Consider the following 17,026-nt stretch of genomic DNA (forward strand, 5'->3'; position numbering starts at 1 on the left):
ATTGATAATTTGAAATTGACATTTTCAAAGTAGATTATATGACAGTCCATAAAAGTCTAGTTGAAATATGGAGCAAGGTTAAAAGGGAGCAACTGTCTGTTGTAGTGAAAAGGCTAGGGAACCTGGAAGCGTATTGCTTGGTTCCAATTCTGGCCATCACCAAGTACTGTCTCTGTGATATTAGGAAAGTAATTAGCTTCTTGGACATTGGTTTTCTAATAGGAAGAGTGAGAATACATCTATCTTGCAGAGTTGAATAATTGGGCTGTTATGAAAACATTGGCATTTTTATTACTAGAAGCTGTTATTAATGGTTGTAGTATATAACCATTTTAATTAGGTATGCTATTAATTCATTAGATAAGAAATTTAGAGCTTAGGAAGAAAGTGGTTTCTTTGCACATTAATCTTGGAAAACCAGATTCTGAGAAGTGAATGCTAATTTTGGCTTTTACTTTCAATACCTTGGGTTCAATGTTGGTTAATTTTGTTTTGCCCACAATTTAGTCTATTCTTGTACTCCGACAGAGTGAGTATCTTCCTTCTCTCCGTTACTCAGACCGATTTTGATCGAGAGGAGAGAAAATAGTGATAACTAATGGAAGGACAAGAGGATATGACATTGCTTTTTATCCTTTATCTTCCTATCTGAGTGAACAATTAACATATATTTAGTACTATGTAGTTTATATATATGTATATATATACGTGTATGCATATATATGTATATATATACATAGTTTGGCCTTTACAAAATGCTTTCACTTATATTGTTACTTGTGGACTTGGTAATAATGTATTACTAGGTGAATAGGAAGATTTTTGCTCTTGATTAGATTTTTCTTGTTACAGTGGGAGCAAATGGGTGAGTAGTTGGTATCATTTGGAGATATGAATGTTTATGAACATTATAGCTAGACTTCCCAGAGTAAGTACTTCTTATTGTTGAATAGTAGCAAGGATGTCCACATTGCTTAGCATCTTACTGATGTATAATTTTTCTTCATTCCTAGATGCCTCTTTCCATCTTCCTAAATTATATAGTATTTGAAAAAGCAATGGAACAAGAAGGAGGTGAATTGTGACCCAGTTAAACTAATGTCCGTTGCAATACCTGAATTGAGAAAGGGCAGTATATGGCCCAGATACTGAGTACAGGATTGGGAATAATATCTTTCTGGCTTTGTTTCTACCCTTGTTCAACCTCAGTTGGTTTCATTAATCATATTACACTTGCATGTTATGGAAATTACAGAATACTTAACTTTTGAAGTGGTTTTTATTGGGTTGGTCAACTTATATGGGAAGAGCTTGATGACAACGAGGCTTAAATAATGAGAACCATTACTTTAGGATCCCTTAGCTTTATAGGCAGATGGCTACACCCACAACTGAGTATAACCTCTATCATTGTTAAACTATATAAAAAACCGTTTTGAAGAATGAAGGATGATAAATGAGGATGTGCTGAGTACAAAAATAATTGTATCATTTTACTGTATGAAAGTTTATTATGGATTGCTTTGAACAAAAACCTATGACATTTTCAAGATGATTTATTTACCTTTTAATAATTTCCCCAGTCCCATTATACTTGCGTACACAAATGTTTAGTGAAAACGTCAAGTACATTTTTAAACAAAAACTAAGTATGGAAGTAGTATGTTACTCATTCTTTTCTGATACTAAAATGCCAGCTTAGAAATTGGCATAAAATTTGGTTTTGTGTGTGTGTATATACACACACACACACACACACACACACACACACACACACACATACACGCACATATATACGTATTTTTGTCCCTATAGTTTCCCTGAAATCTGTATTTTATATCTGTCTTTTATAGGGAGATAAAAAATTAAGGTGTGATTCTGCTGATCTTCGGCATGACATTGATCGTCGGAGAAAAGAAAGAAGTAAAGAACGGGGGGATTCCAAGGGCTCCAGGGAATCCAGTGGATCAAGAAAGCAGGAAAAAACTCCAAAAGATTACAAGGAATACAAATCTTACAAAGATGACAGGTAACTGTTAAAACTGTCTGAGTTAGGTTTTAGCTTCTAATTAGCCTTTAATAATTGTCAGCTTAATTGCTTTCAATTTTGACTGTGTAATCGAATGTTTAAATTTAAACAATTAAAATTATTTGTTTTACAGCAAAAATATATTTGTCTTTTACACGGCTTATGGTGGATGAGGACAAAAACTTTGGAATAGCAAGCTAACACTGAAAAAAAAAATGACAAATTAATGTGTCCTATTATCCAGGCTACATCAGGAGGTTGGACTTCAATGCAGTGCATTTCTAGAAACAGTTTGTGTAAGAACTTTGGTTCGTTATGCTTGATTCCGCACTTTTTCAACTCATAACACCCAGAGTACAAGAATTTTAAACTGATGTCTAGTGGTTTAACATGGGAGAGATGGGGGGGAGGAAGGACTAGTTTTTTTGAAATAGCAATGTGTATTAGTCTTTCAAAGTAATGTTTCCATGGATACTGTTAGAAGTGGTAAGAGTTACCGCAGGTATGACCTTTTCGGGTGTTGGATTAGAATCATGTAAAATTGATCATCATAGAGTCAAATAAATAACAGGAATACTAAGAAGTATTATAGATAATTGTTTTCCTTGCTATTCATTAGGTAAATGGTGGATTTTACTTGTGTTTTTTAATTTATGACTGGTATTTGTAATGTCATATGCTTTTTATTTCAATAACGGAGTTATGGCCTAAACGATATCAACTGTTCTCACCCAGGGTGTACAAACTGCATTCATTTTGAAACATGGCCTTAAGACCATTCTTACTTTTTCCTACTCTTCTCTTCCTTTCCTTAAAATAAAAATAAGTTTAAAATATTGAAGAACTGAACCTTATTCTTGAAGTTGCCAGACTGCTAGTTTCTAACTGGCATGTCATACCATGTTTTTCAGTAGTCATGTAAAACAAATATTGAAGGAGAATGGAAACAGACTATGTCAGAGTTTAACACCCAATCATTTTAGTTGCATAATAATTTTAATAGGGGATAGTTTTTTTGACTTGAAAAATATCCCTTTTATTATAAGATTCAACAGGGGGTCTTTTTATCTTTTTAAAAAATAGCACACATTTTTTGTTTGCTTTATTTTGCAGTAAACATAAAAGTAGAGAGCAAGATCATTCTCGATCTTCATCCTCTTCAGCATCACCTTCTTCTCCCAGTTCTCGAGAAGAAAAGGAGAGTAAGAAGGAAAGAGAAGAAGAATTTAAAACTCACCATGAACTGAAAGAATACTCAGGCTTTGGAGGAGTTAGCCGACCACGAGGAACCTTTGTAAGTAATAAAATTATCTTTGATCATTTGGTAGAACTTTACTTAAGAGTACTATGCATAAGGAAAGTAAAATATATGTTTTAGACATTGTCTGTTGTGTGAGTCATTACTCGTATAGGCTTGAAAAATAAAATGGTATTTGATATATCGTCATTAAGAAATGCCATTTAGGGGGAGTGAGGAAGGGCTGGAGCTGGGATGATGCTTTCTTTGTATATAAAGTAAAAAATAAATGTTTTTGCCTGATTTTAAAAGAATAAAATGCCATTTTGAGATTTAGAAGCATCTATATAAACTAGATAACTTTTCTTAACATTGGAATTAGTAACTGTACATAGTGCTTAGAGACCCAAGAGTCAAGCAAAGTTAGTGATTGAGATCCATTTCTTTAATCACTTAGTCCTTGAAAAAAGTCTTGAAACAAACAAAAAAATCCATATGTTCATCTCTGTATTGACAGCTATTTTCATTTTTGCCTATTATCTTCAAGTTCTGGTTTATCTGTGTATCAGTCATAGAAATTATATCTTTTCTTTTTATTCTACATAGCATATGCATTATTCCCATGTTTCCATAAATTTGTTACAATTGTTAATTTAATGACTTCATAGTAGTGCATCTTCTTGACTCTTTAATTTCTAGATTCAGATTCCTACCTTGAGCAAGTATCCAGTTTGTTATTAGTGGGGTTCACTAATTAGATCATTTGGGAAAGAGAAGAGCTTTGCCTGTATGGTGATAGGTGTAGTTGAACACTTGGGATGTTAGTGTTAGGAAATTAGACAAATCTTTTGGCTAGTAGAAGGGAAACAAACCAACTTGATTATTTAAAAATTTTAGTTCAGGCCTTGAAAGTGCAGTATTCTGACTGCACTGTTAACTAATTAGGTTGACTGCATTTCTTCTTAACCTACTCAGCTTTCAGTAGGCAGAATTTTTTGCCTCCTTACTGGCCTCAGTGGCCATGAAGTTGAGATTTAGGAAAGAAATTAGGGAATGTTTTTTGTTACTGCAGTAAAATTAGAGTTTGCATGTAACTTAATTCCTCTTGATTTCACTACTAAACAACTTTGTTAATGTTAATCAGTTTCGAATTAGAGGCAGAGGAAGAGCCAGAGGAGTTTTTGCTGGGACAAATACTGGTCCAAACAACTCAAATACTACTTTTCAAAAGAGACCGAAGGAAGAGGAATGGGATCCAGAATATACCCCAAAGAGCAAGAAGTACTTCTTGGTGGGTGTTAGAAATCTCTGTTTATTTGGTTTGCATTAATTTTCAAAGCATACTGGGTGAATACATTTGAGTACAGGTATCCACTACTATGAGAAGATTTCACCATCATATAGGAAACTTTTAAAATAAATCATTACCCAGATGATTTTGAAGTTTTGAAAATGTGGGTCCCTTTAGTCCTGTTTATACTTTATTGATATCACCTATGGGCTGATCAGGGTAAAGTAAAAATATACCTGATTTGATAGCCACATTCAGAGAAGAACAGTAACTTGTTTCGTATCTGTCTATAAGACGGTAAAAGTTGTAGAAGCTTCTAATTAAGATTTACTTTTCATCATCGCAGCTATTTGTTTAATTGAAAGACAAGGAGAAGAATTCTTTCACAGTACATGTAATTAAGGTTCTCAGGAGGCTGTTAACTTTTATTGGAGTAAAAGGAAGATGAAAAATTACATTATGGAAAAGTTGCTAGATACACATTAATTTAGTGCTTCCTTGTGATGCTCTTCTCTCTGAAGTAGTTTTATAAGGGATGAAGCCAGAGGAGGTGGGTCCTGAAAGATTCTCTAGGTAATGATGGAAATTTTCTGCACTTTGGCATGGGAGAAGAGGGTTTTTTCCTGTATTACAGAAACTTGAGAAAACACCAAAACTATTACCAGAATACTCATTTTTGTCATAGCTTCTCAGGGAAGTCATGTTTTAGAGACTATTTCTGAAGACTAATTGTTTTGTCGAAGCAAGGAGGAAAATAGTACTGGATTTTATAGAAATGTATCTTTCATTTGGCTTTTTATGAATATATTTGAATAAACCTGAATGTCCATGCCATCAGCTAAATTAGAGTTATAGAGCTGTATTCTGAAGTAGATCTATATTTTGTTTGAAGAATGGGCATTGTAGCTGTTTCAAAAACTAATTTCCATTTGCCTCTTTTTGGGGTACTTTAATGACCAACAGTCTGAAAAAGTTAAGCATAATGTTTGCACAACATACGCTCATGTGAGGAAAAATTTATGCTTGAGTTGACAGTCTGGAAAGTGAAAGGCATTTTATTCAGTTACAGAAAAGTTTAAAAGACCTATCTCCTTTTCGATTTAAGAATTTATGAATAGACTGCTGTTTATGCTGTAGATGGAAAGATAAATATGATTTCAATTCTTGGCTTACGAGACCTAGTAATGGAGAACATTCTAAATACATATGGTGGATTATTGCAAAGGAGATACTGATTAGAAGAGACTTTGTAGACGATATTGGATTGAATCTTGAGCTTAAAAGATGAGCAGGTGTACTGTAAGAAAGCAGGAGTGAAACATCCTTAAATAGAGAACTCCAGTACTCAGATGGCTAGATGATTGGTGTAAGTTTGGGAAAATTAAGAAAAAGCGGGAGCCAAATTTTAGAAGGCCATAATACTTTAATAAATTTGGATGTTAAGCAGAGTTTGGAAAATCATGGTTGTGACAAACATATCTGGGAAATAATTGTTTGAACTAAGGGGCTATAGGTTTGGGAAAAGTTTAAGGAACATTTATGAAGGCTTATTCAGGGAGCCACTAGTCGGTGTTGGTAGTGAGAAGATGGAATCTCTCAAAGATAGGGAATAAAGGGGAAAGCAGCTAATTTGAGGTGAAGTTTAAGTTCTGTTATTGAAGTGCCAGGCAGAAATTAAGTGGAAGTGTGCAGTAGGCAGTTGCTAATGCATATCGAGAGAGAAAAAAGTCTAGGAGCCATCATTCAGTCACAAAGCCACAGTAAGATCATCCAGTCAGAAGAGATTAAAAGGCCAACCTTGCAAAGGAGGGGTGAGGAGTGAGTGATTGTAAAAATGCCAGACAAATAGAGCAAATGTGAAAGGACAAAAAGTTAAGAGGGAAATGAGAGGTGAACAAGTAGATAGTAATTGTTTAGCACCCTTAAACATTTTACGAATATTTAATTTAGGCCAGACCTTCATTTTTCTATGGTGTTCTTTTAGTCTCCAGTATCATAGTTTTTGTCTTAAATTGGGACATAATTATTTTTTATTGTCATACAGCTAGGCGTTATAGTAATTAAGAAGAGTGTTATTTAACATTTTATATGTTGCTATTCTGGGTTATGTTTTAAAACCTCCATTTCTATATAAATATAGGCATACACATGCATTTGTCACAGACTAATGCTTACTAGAAGTAAACTTAACGCATCACATTTTTTCTTATAAATCAGTTTCCAAAATTAATTACTTTGTTCTTAATTAATGAGCTATTGGGATGACAACTCTGGTTTTTACCTGGGAATTTAAAGTTAAAATATTTTGCGTAGTCTGAATAGGTCTGACTTTTCAGACAGCTAGTGTTGAGAATAGAAATATTAAAAAATATTTGAGACTAAATGAAGTTGAAAATTATAGATTCCCCTAGGTTTTGACAAACATGGAAATTTTGTCCAGAGTAATGAAACATTTAATACTTAGTAAAAATAATGGATAGCATTTATTGAGCATATATTATGGTAGGCACCATTCTAAGTGTTTCACATATATGAATTTATTTTCATGCTTATGAAGTCCTTTTGAGGTAGGGCCATTATTCCACTTGTATAGATGAAAAACGCAGAGGTACAGAGATTGAGCAGCTTGACCAAAGGTACATGGCCAGTAGGAGTGGGGTCAGGATTTGAACCCATGCCTTGGGCTCCAAAAGGTTCTTACAGCTCGTATCATTTTTCCTCCAGTACTGAGTAATAGTAACATTTGTTGCATTCTTAATCTGAAATTTTCCTTCTCAGAAGTTTGATTTATGCAAAGATAAGGTAATGTTTTCAATAATAAGTATTCCAGGAAAGATAATAGTCTTTAGAACCTGAAATTCTCTGGAGAGGTGAGAGTACGTGAAGAGTTGGAGCAAGTGGAAAAGTACTAAAATGGGCAAGTTCTCCATGTTGAGTTGAAGTCATCTGAGGAAGAGAAAATCCCTGTGGGGAAGGACGTTTGGGTTGGCGCTTTAATAAATTCACTCTTTGAAACTTGATCATTCTACACAGAAGAGTTCAGAGGATTCAGAAGGTCTTGGTTCTAATACGGCCTCCTCTGTTAACATATTGTTGGCTGTGTATTATAACTATCTAACATCCTCTTTGTCATCTATGAAGTAATTAATTTTAATTAGTCTGTAACAGGACTAAAATCTTGGATGTAAGAATTTGAGGATTAAGAGTTAGTATGCTTAGGGACTTTTCTGGCAGTCCAGTGGTTAGGACTCCGTGGTTTTATTGCAGGGAGCATGGGTTCAATCCCTGGTCAGGGAACTAAGATCTCGCATGCCTCTTGGCGCGGCGAAAAGAAAAATTAAAAAGTTAGTGTGCTTAGCATCAAAATGTCACTTAGGTATCTGCCGGGATACCCTCTGAAAAACACAGTGTGATCTTGGAGTTTTGTTTTCTTTAATTTCAGATGATTGTATGTTTAAAAGTAATTGCTAGTTTAACTGTAGTGTCTGGCTTTGCCACTGCTTTTTCTGTTTCAGCTCTTAGCTACCTTATACGGTAACTATTTACTGTCACCAAGATACCTAGAAAACGTATTCTGTGGATGATGGGCATAAGGGGCAGTGGAAAAGATTGTCTCTGTGGCCTTGGGCAAGTTACTCAATTTCTCTGTGCCTCAATTTCTTTATATCTAAAATAGGGTTAGTAACAGTATTTTACAGGGTTGTTGTGAGAATTAGATGAGTAATAAGCACCATATAAACATTATCACCACCGTTGATTGCTTGCTTGTCAGGCACTGGGCTGGGCACTTCTTAACAGATCGTTTATGTTCCTTCAAGGCTATCTCTGGTTTTTTTAAATGAGGAAGTAAAGTCACACAGTTTCTGTTAAGATTTAAACCCATGCCTCTGGCTTCAATGGCTGTTTGCTTCTTCCTACAACTCCATGGAATACTGTGTAAACACCACAAACAAGAAAGCATAAAGGCTATACAGAGTTAGTTGTATTAATACCAAAAGGGAGCCTGAAATTATGTAATTGTGTGTGCATATTATTTTGAGTGGCAGACTATTTTAAAATAGTTTATTTTGGGTTTACAATTGAACTTTCTGACATACTGAAATTTACACTTTTGATAGTTCCTAAGTTCATTCTTTGAGTCATGCACCCCTCTGCCTAGTCATCTTTTATTGGTTTGATAAAGCTAGATTATTAGAAGTGGGTAAGGACTCTTTCATATAGTCTGTTAATTACATGTGTGAACTTTTCAAGTGATTCAGGAGGGTGATCTGTATTACATGAATATGCACAAAGGCACATTGCATGTTTTGAAAATGTGTTCATATTATGTATTTGAAAAGTTTTAGTGACTTTTGGACAGTTGATCAATATCAGTACTCCATAAGTTGTACTTAATGTATGTAGATTGTACTTGTGTACAGTATGCAACATTGTTTGCATTATGCCTGTTGTCTCATAAAGGGGTGTCACTCCCATTTTTGTGGGTACGAACTTAAAAGTAAGTTTGAGGTGGGCAGCAGTTAAATTACATTACAGGAGAACTTTGGCTTTTTGTTTTGTACTTTGGGATGTAATACTCTTCTGCTTGTCGACAAAGTCAAGTACTTTTCAGTTTTGCAGATGTTTTGATTAAAGGAACAATTTGTAACTTGGGGAACATCTGTTTTTGGATGCAGCTAATGAAAAATTAAGGTTGGGCTGTAATAACTGCAGTATTTTAGGTTAGTGAAGAAGAAAGAAGTTGAGATATTACTCTAGGGACCACGCCATCATGATTTGGCTTGTGAAATTTCCTTGCCAAGAAGACTGATGTGTAATACACATTGATTTAGATTTGAATCTCAGGATTTTTAAAATCTGTTGCTATATGTAAACTATAATTCTTATCACCTGTTTTATTAGTAAATGTTACTGATAATGTAATGATATTTTTATGCTTTGTTGCATATTTATGACTGAGGTAATTTTTTGGGGAAAAATATCAGTTATTTTATCATTTATACACAGTATAATATACTTATTAATAATAAGTGGACTTAGACTGAAATAAAAACGGAAAGCAAAAATAAAAATTTTGAAAATTGGCAGTAATTTAGCAGTTGAGATTCTCCAAAAAAATTGGACAGCTCTCAAATGCTTGGGTTACGAAGCAATGATGTAACTGTTTGCTTTCATGATGGAGTATGTTTTTGTTGAAAAATTCAGTTTTATTGGTTTTGTTTTGTGTTTTGGAACAGTACCAATCTCATTTACCCAATCTTCAGACAATCTATACCATGACTTATGATTGGGGATATAATCATCTTCCTTACAAGAAAGACGTTTCATTGATGATTGTTTTTAACCTTTCTGTAGCATGATGACAGAGATGATGGTGTGGATTATTGGGCCAAAAGAGGAAGAGGTCGTGGTACTTTTCAACGTGGCAGAGGGCGCTTTAACTTCAAAAAATCAGGTAGCAGTCCAAAATGGACTCATGACAAATACCAAGGGGACGGGATTGTTGAAGATGAAGAAGAGACCATGGAAAATAATGAAGAAAAGAAGGACAGACGCAAAGAAGAAAAGGTAGAAATTTCCAACTTGTTAGTGATTCTTATATTTTCTTATGTTACGGGTTTGGTGGGCCAGTTAGTTAATTAATTTTTAGGAACGATGATTATTTTGGATCATTTTCACTCTTCATATCTTTGCTAATCTTTCTTTCTCTCTCTCTTTTTTTTTTTTAGGAATAGTAAATCTGAAGTGAGATTGCAACAGAGAACAGAACTTGCACCCACCATTTTTTTACATGATTTTTGTTTTCAAATAAGAATGTAAGCATTTTACTTAAATTTTACTGTTTGCAAGTAGTAGTCTAGAGAAATTTTGTTTTAAGTCTTCAAATATCCTGAAAAATAGTAGACTGTATGTTGGAAATTGTACTGAAATAAAGTAGAAAATTGTTACGTACCATATTTGTAACTATCAACTTTTAAAAAAAATACTTTTACTGTTTTTGTTACATGCATTGTAATTCTGCTTTGTCTATAAGATATGGTCAAGTACAGCTCTGTGAAAGTTATGATTCTCTTCCCTCCCTGTTTGTTAATGTTTATTCTGAAGTAAACGTTAGCTCTACATACAAATCCCTGAATAGCAGTTGTTTATAGAAACCACACTAACTATTTTAACTGTATACATCTGTTTAACATTCTCCTTAATTCAAACACACTACATTGTAGGGTGACTAATTTTTGAAGTGTACCATGGAAAAAGTTGTTATTTTGGTAAACTAAGCTAGTTTAACACCTCAGCAAATGTTTAAGAAGGAAAAAGAAACTTTGCCAATTGTGAAAAAAGTACAAGCTGTTAAAAGTTAGATTGAAAAGTATGAGAATATTTTTCTTTTTTCTTTTTTTTAACTGAAAGCAAGCAGTGGCCTATATACAAACCATTCTTAGGAGCCTTTACTCTTTGAGTTCAAAATTCAATATTCTCTTTCTATTCTTCCCTGAAAGTTTGAGTCATGGTCTTAGATATCAGCTATTGTTTGAGAGAGGAAACTGGTTTGCAATAGTACAAATAAAAACTCCCTTCCTACTGAACGTCTTAGACTTTAAAAAAAAAAAAAACAGAACAAAACCTGTAATCCTGGCATTGGTATGGAAGAGGATTATTCTGCAGAGTAACTTGATACATTAAAAAGACGTGTACCTGATGTCATACCTTACATATTTATTTGAGCTTTTGGACAGCCAAATCATTAGTTTGTAGTCTAACCATAAGGAATAATAGGCGAACAGAATATACTGCTCATTAGTGGTATTTTAAGTAACTTGTTTTTCATATGTCACCAATAAAAAGATCTGACAGGAAGTTTGTCACAGCATTGATCTAACTTGTTTTTTATTTTTTTTCCATATTTCAGTTGCAGTTTGTAAAATGGGTTTTCTTTTTCTTCCCAAGTGTTCTATTGTTCAGGAAGATAATCTTTCAAATGTGAATTGCCTTTATGTTTATGATGATATCTCTTAGAAGGAATGAAAATCCAAAATAGTAAATTTTAGTGTTTAAGTCTGTCTGCTCTTAGAGCATATATAAAAGTAGTCAAATTTCACTTGTTAATTCAGCAACTGAATTAGTTTTTATGTTTGCATTAAAAGGAGATAATGCTTATTCTGTTAGTGTAAACTTTTAAACATCTTAAGTGTATGGCTCTTTCATCCTCACTGATGGTTTGTTTACAGGTGCTCTTCTAGCACCTTAACTGCAGTCAGAGGCATTAGCTAAGAGCTGTATGAGGGAAAAACATGAAAACAAAACTCAGTATATGCGATGTTCATGGCCCTAAGATCCTTAAGGATTGCATCGTTATTTTTATTTTGTCTTTCTGAAATTGTTTGAGCAGAGGAAATACTGTCAAAGCAACTATGTGTTGCATTAATCAGGGCATAACTAATATTCTCCTAGTCAGAATAATAATTAATTACATGCTAAAGCAACATGGATTTGATCTCTGACACAGGAGAATTTTCACAACCATTTTATTTTGTACAAATAAATTTAGCTTTTATTTTAACAGTTATTATTTGGTTAGATACTGAATCTCTATGCATGTCTATAAATGTGCAGTTTTGCTTTTCCATATAAGACAACAGGAAAGGGGAACCTACTGAGAAATTACTTAATAGGGAGTAGGAATAAAGCTACCCAAGTCCTACCAGCAGGTTATATTTTAAGTGCAAATGCGTTGCTTTAACCCAAATATGTTAATGATTTGGTTACTTTTATTAAATAAAATTGAGGAAGGAATATCCTATTAGAATATAGTAGGAAGGGTGATTGTGAAAACACTGCAATAGAATGCCATTGTGGATGTTATCTTTTTTTTAGAGCCAAGCATATAAAAAGCCTGTGTGAATTTTTTTAAACCACAATTTAACACCCTACTTCATGACATGTTATAAAAGCTGAATGGTTCCTCTTGGTAAGGATATTTGTTTACAAGTGCTAGAAAATAGTAACTCCTTGATAACCTGCATTAACACACTTCCTTTTGCTTAGAGAAGGAAAATAAAAATGAACCAAAGGATATTTCCAGAAAGGATTAAGAAAGCTGTTTTAAGAAGGCCATGACTCAGTCCTTAGGTGTGTACACCTTTCAACATCGTAGGAATTTTAATTAAAAAAGCAAAATTTGTTTTTCCAGTTGTAGCCTACTTTAAGGAATTACTGTTTTTCCCCTTTTGTCACAGTTAAAATCAAGTGTTGGGAATTCAGTTATAATTTGAGTAAAAATATATCCAGTAAGAATGAATGTAGATGGCTAACTGATTCTTACTCAGTGTGATGTATAATGCAACAGGGACCCTTGTAAATTGTCATATGCCAATAAAATGTCATAAGTGGTAATAGCTGTTGTTTGTTTACCTGATTTTGAGACTGTTTCTGTGTGTGTTCTGTACAACCGATGGCAATGGCTTATGTCTCATTTTAGAATACCAGCTTATCTGTTAGTAAAATTACTAACAGGGATGATGTGGCTTTTTGAGGGTTGATAAATACTTTATAAAACTGCTCAAATCCCCATTTATTTTTTATTTTTTCTCCTGGGAAAATGGGAAATTTTACAGTGGGTAATTCTAAGCCATTGTTAATACAGGAATTTCAGACTTCTAGTCTAGCCTTCCTGTTCCTGTGTTCATACAGGAACTTGTCAGCCATAATATTATGATGGAGAAATTAGCATTACTTCTCTTTCTTTCTAGAAATAGTAGTCAGTTAATAACTAAAAAGTGGTTTTTTTTGGTTTTTTAACTTAGTCTTTGTTCACTTTGATTTAGATCTGGTGTGATTCTTACCATGCCTCTCGCATTTTCACAGAAATTTGTGTGCTAAGACATACATTTTGACTAATACAAATGACAAGTTATTCCTTCAAAACTTTGTTAAAGAAGTAAGAACTCTGTACATGTATGCTGAACTATACTGGGTAATTTTAACACTATGTACCAGTTACCTACATAAAAATGTGCTATTTTATTTATTAGGGACATTTATTTTTAAAGAGAGTTAGTTGCTTTTTTTTCTCTTTGGCTTTTTTTTTTTTTTCTTCCTTTTTTCTTTTTGGGCACGGCATGTGGCATCTTAGTTCCCTGACCAGGGATCCAGTCCTTGCCCCCTGCAGTGGAAGCGCAGCGCCCTAACCACTGGACTGCCAGTGGCTTTGGCTTTCAACTGGAATCCCTTTGGGAAATACTTCGTTCCATATGGAACGGTATTTCTTTCACTTTCAGAAAGAGAAGTACAGAGACCTAAGTTTATGAAGTTGCTGAATAGGGAAGGGACATGGAGAAATAAACTTCACCTTCATGGGATTGTATTTGACTAGACTCAGTCTGTGAGTAGTAGATTGTGATACATCCTTTAACAAAATTTTAGAATATTATCTGTTACATACATTTAGGGTTCTCAAATAGTTGAAGCCATTATTGTTAAATCTGAATGTCAAGGGTCTAATTGTTCGGTTTATTGAGGTAGATGTTAAAAATTTGGAGTCTATGTTAATGAAGTTTTAAGTGAAAAAGTTATTAGTTTCTTCGAATTCAGGAATATATTGAAATTAGTTATTGTATTCCATTGTCTGACTTGAGAGCTTTAGTAGAGGTGTAAATTTATGAGCTGGACTCATGTTTTAGAAGCATTCAGTAGTGATTAGTGTGTCAGGTACGCACGTGAAGCCAAAGTTGTACATTAAGTGTGCTAGCTTTCTTTATATTGTTGTATTACCTTCTAGTACTTTAGCTTTTAAAAATGGATCCCACTGGTTAAAAAAGAACAGGCATTAGGATGCCACTTACCACCACTACTAGGAGAAAAATTCCAAACAGTGTGTCTTAATTATAATGATCTGTACATAAAGATTTTTTCCCAAGGATGTTTTAGGCATTTCACAACAGTGAGCCGATTTACAGTGCTCTTAAAGTGCAGACGATAATCTTGATTCTTGCAAGTAGAAAAGGGTTGGGTAAGTGGTTTTAATGGTATTCTCCTAAGAATTGGGATCAGATTTTTCTTAGTAATCTCTTAGGGTTGCCCAACTTCCTGATTCAGTAATGAGTCCTCCTTTTAATGAAAGTAGATGATATATATTTAAAATAGATAACCAACAAAGTCCTACTGTATTTGTACAGGGAACTCTGCTCAATATTCTGTAATAACCTAAATGGGAGAAGAAGTTGAAAAAGAATAGATAGTTGTGTATGTATAACTGAGTTGCTTGGCTGTACACCTGCAACTAACACAACATTGTAAATCAACTGTAGTCCAATATAAAATAAAAACAAAACAACCCCCCCCAAAAAAACTACCCCCCAAAATAGGAAGAGCAAAATAAAAGTAGATGATAGTTAAGTACACCGTACAGTTAGGTGACGAAAGGATGTACTTTCACAGCATGAACTCTGTATTTGGCAATGATAACTTCTTGGTATTGTCATAATAGTTGCAAATTCCATGGCTTGTAAAGCACCACTTAAAATTAAGAATACCACTCTCACCCAATCTAGTTCCTTGAGTATGGGAGGTCGTAATTTTTTCTGTCTTGTACTGGAAGGGGAAAACTAGAAGCCTTTTGTTTTTTGGCCGCGCCACGCAGCTTGTGGGATCTCAGTTCCCTGACCAGGGGTTGAAACCGGTCCCCGGCAGTGAAAGCGCCAAATCCTATCCACTGGACCGCCAGGGAATTCCCTAGAAACTTTAAGCTTCCAGGGTACTTCTAAGCCTGCCATGAGGGTAATGTTAAATACACTTGGAATATTTTTGAAAGATTGAGTATCACCAAATGTAGACATAAAAAGATACTTACAATACAGAATTTAACTGGTTAATGTCAGTATACCGTTATTTTTTTATGCCTTCATTTGGTGATACTCAACTTTCAAAATCAACGTGTTGGCTGTTTTTCACCCCTGTGATAACTGTGGTAAAGGTGCTCATCATTTGTCCCAGTTGCTGCAGTATAGTCTTCTGATTTGGACACCTTGACCTTTTAATTGCCATCTGTGGGATGTTTTTCAACTGGAAGTTGTCTTTTTTAAGCTAAAAATTCTTCGATGACTTCTTGTTGCCTAAATCTTAGGATGAACTATAGGAATTTCCTGTGAGCAGCTTTTTTTTTTCCTTTTACCTTATCCCACTCCTTGTTCACTTACCTATCCTAAAATCTTACACCCTACCAAAAATCCTAAAAGTTCCTCTTTTGTCCTCATTCCTTTAGGCTGGCAACTCATTCTGTGTATGTGTCATGCTTTGCTAGAATAAATGTTTAGTACTTAGCATTGTGTATTGTGTAAGACATACATACCATAGGTATGCAATAAATGCTCCTTGAGTGTATAAAAGAAAGCATGTTAACTGCGTGTGGATATATAGAAATCTGATTGGTATGAGTCAGTTAACGGCTCCTGCTAAAACTTAAGTCAATGTAAGCCACCTTAAAAATGAGCTGAACTGGAGAGAGTTCAGATTGCTATGAATAGAAGAGTTGGAACCTTAATCTTTTTATACACGGCTCAAGTTACCTCTTGTGTGTTGTTTTGGAGTACTGTGATTTTAAGGGAAAACATTTAGTATATTTAAAGGAAGGAGAGCCAGAAGCTTGAGGTCTGAAATATGGTCATATGAATAATTGGAAAAGGTACATTTACTATAGAAAAGTGATGACCTGGATGAGTCCTTGATAGCAGTCTTCAAGTACTTAAAGGGCTGTCTCTTAGAAGAGGAAATAGAGTAAAATTCGGATCACATAGGACCAGGAAGAGCATTTGATATCACTTTGCCTAGCCTCATCATTTTAACATGTTCCATATTTGGAGGGCAGAACCAGAGCCAGTGGATTAAAATCATAGATATATAGACTTTTGTTGACTCAGTGAATTAATTTTGATAACCAGATATTTAAAAAGAGTAGGCATTGACATAAATCACAGCAATATCTTTTTGGATCCATCTCCTATAGTAATAGAAATAAAAATAAACAAGTGGGACCTAATTAAACTTAAAAGCTTTTGCACAGCAAGGAAACCACAAACAAAACAAAACCCCTACCGAATGGGAGAAAATATTTGCAGACAATGCGACCAACAAGAGATTTGATTGGTATAAGCCAATTAACAATAATCTCCAAAATATACAAGCAGCTCATACAGCTCAATATCAAAAAAACAACCCAAAGGAAAAATGGGCAGAAGACCTAAATGTTGATGGCCAAAAGGCACATGGAAAGATGCTCAACATGGCTGATTATTAGAGAAATGCAAATCAAAACTACGAGTTACCACTTCATGTGGGTCAGAATGGTTGTTATCAAGAAGTCTAGTAATAAATGCTGGAGAGGGTGTGGAGAAGAAGTAATGCATTTACACGGTGGGAATGTAAATGTAAATTGGTGCAGCTACTGCGGAGAACAATATGGAGGCTCCTTGAA

The 17,026-nt window shown here is 34.3% G+C and overlaps 1 protein-coding gene across 3 annotated transcripts in view; it reads left to right on the forward strand.

Moving 5' to 3' along the window:
• BCLAF1 (BCL2 associated transcription factor 1) overlaps positions 1–12,667 on the forward strand; it is a 29,341-nt gene extending 16,674 nt beyond the window's left edge. The window contains exons 9-13 of one of the 3 annotated variants that reach the window (XM_082855450.1): positions 1,854–2,029; positions 3,143–3,323; positions 4,411–4,557; positions 9,913–10,125; positions 10,287–12,667. In XM_082855450.1, coding sequence (XP_082711576.1) covers positions 1,854–2,029; positions 3,143–3,323; positions 4,411–4,557; positions 9,913–10,125; positions 10,287–10,292 — 723 coding nt within the window. In that variant the 3' untranslated portion in view covers positions 10,293–12,667. Of the gene's footprint in view, positions 1–1,853; positions 2,030–2,162; positions 2,326–3,142; positions 3,324–4,410; positions 4,558–9,912; positions 10,126–10,286 lie in introns of those variants that run through there. The other 2 variants (XM_082855451.1, XR_014326780.1) reach the window with 2 other exon arrangements.
• Positions 12,668–17,026: the final 4,359 nt, after the last annotated feature.

Source organism: Leucopleurus acutus, assembly GCF_964270905.1.
Source record: "Leucopleurus acutus genome assembly, chromosome: 15".
NCBI classification, from domain to species: domain Eukaryota; kingdom Metazoa; phylum Chordata; class Mammalia; order Artiodactyla; family Delphinidae; genus Leucopleurus; species Leucopleurus acutus.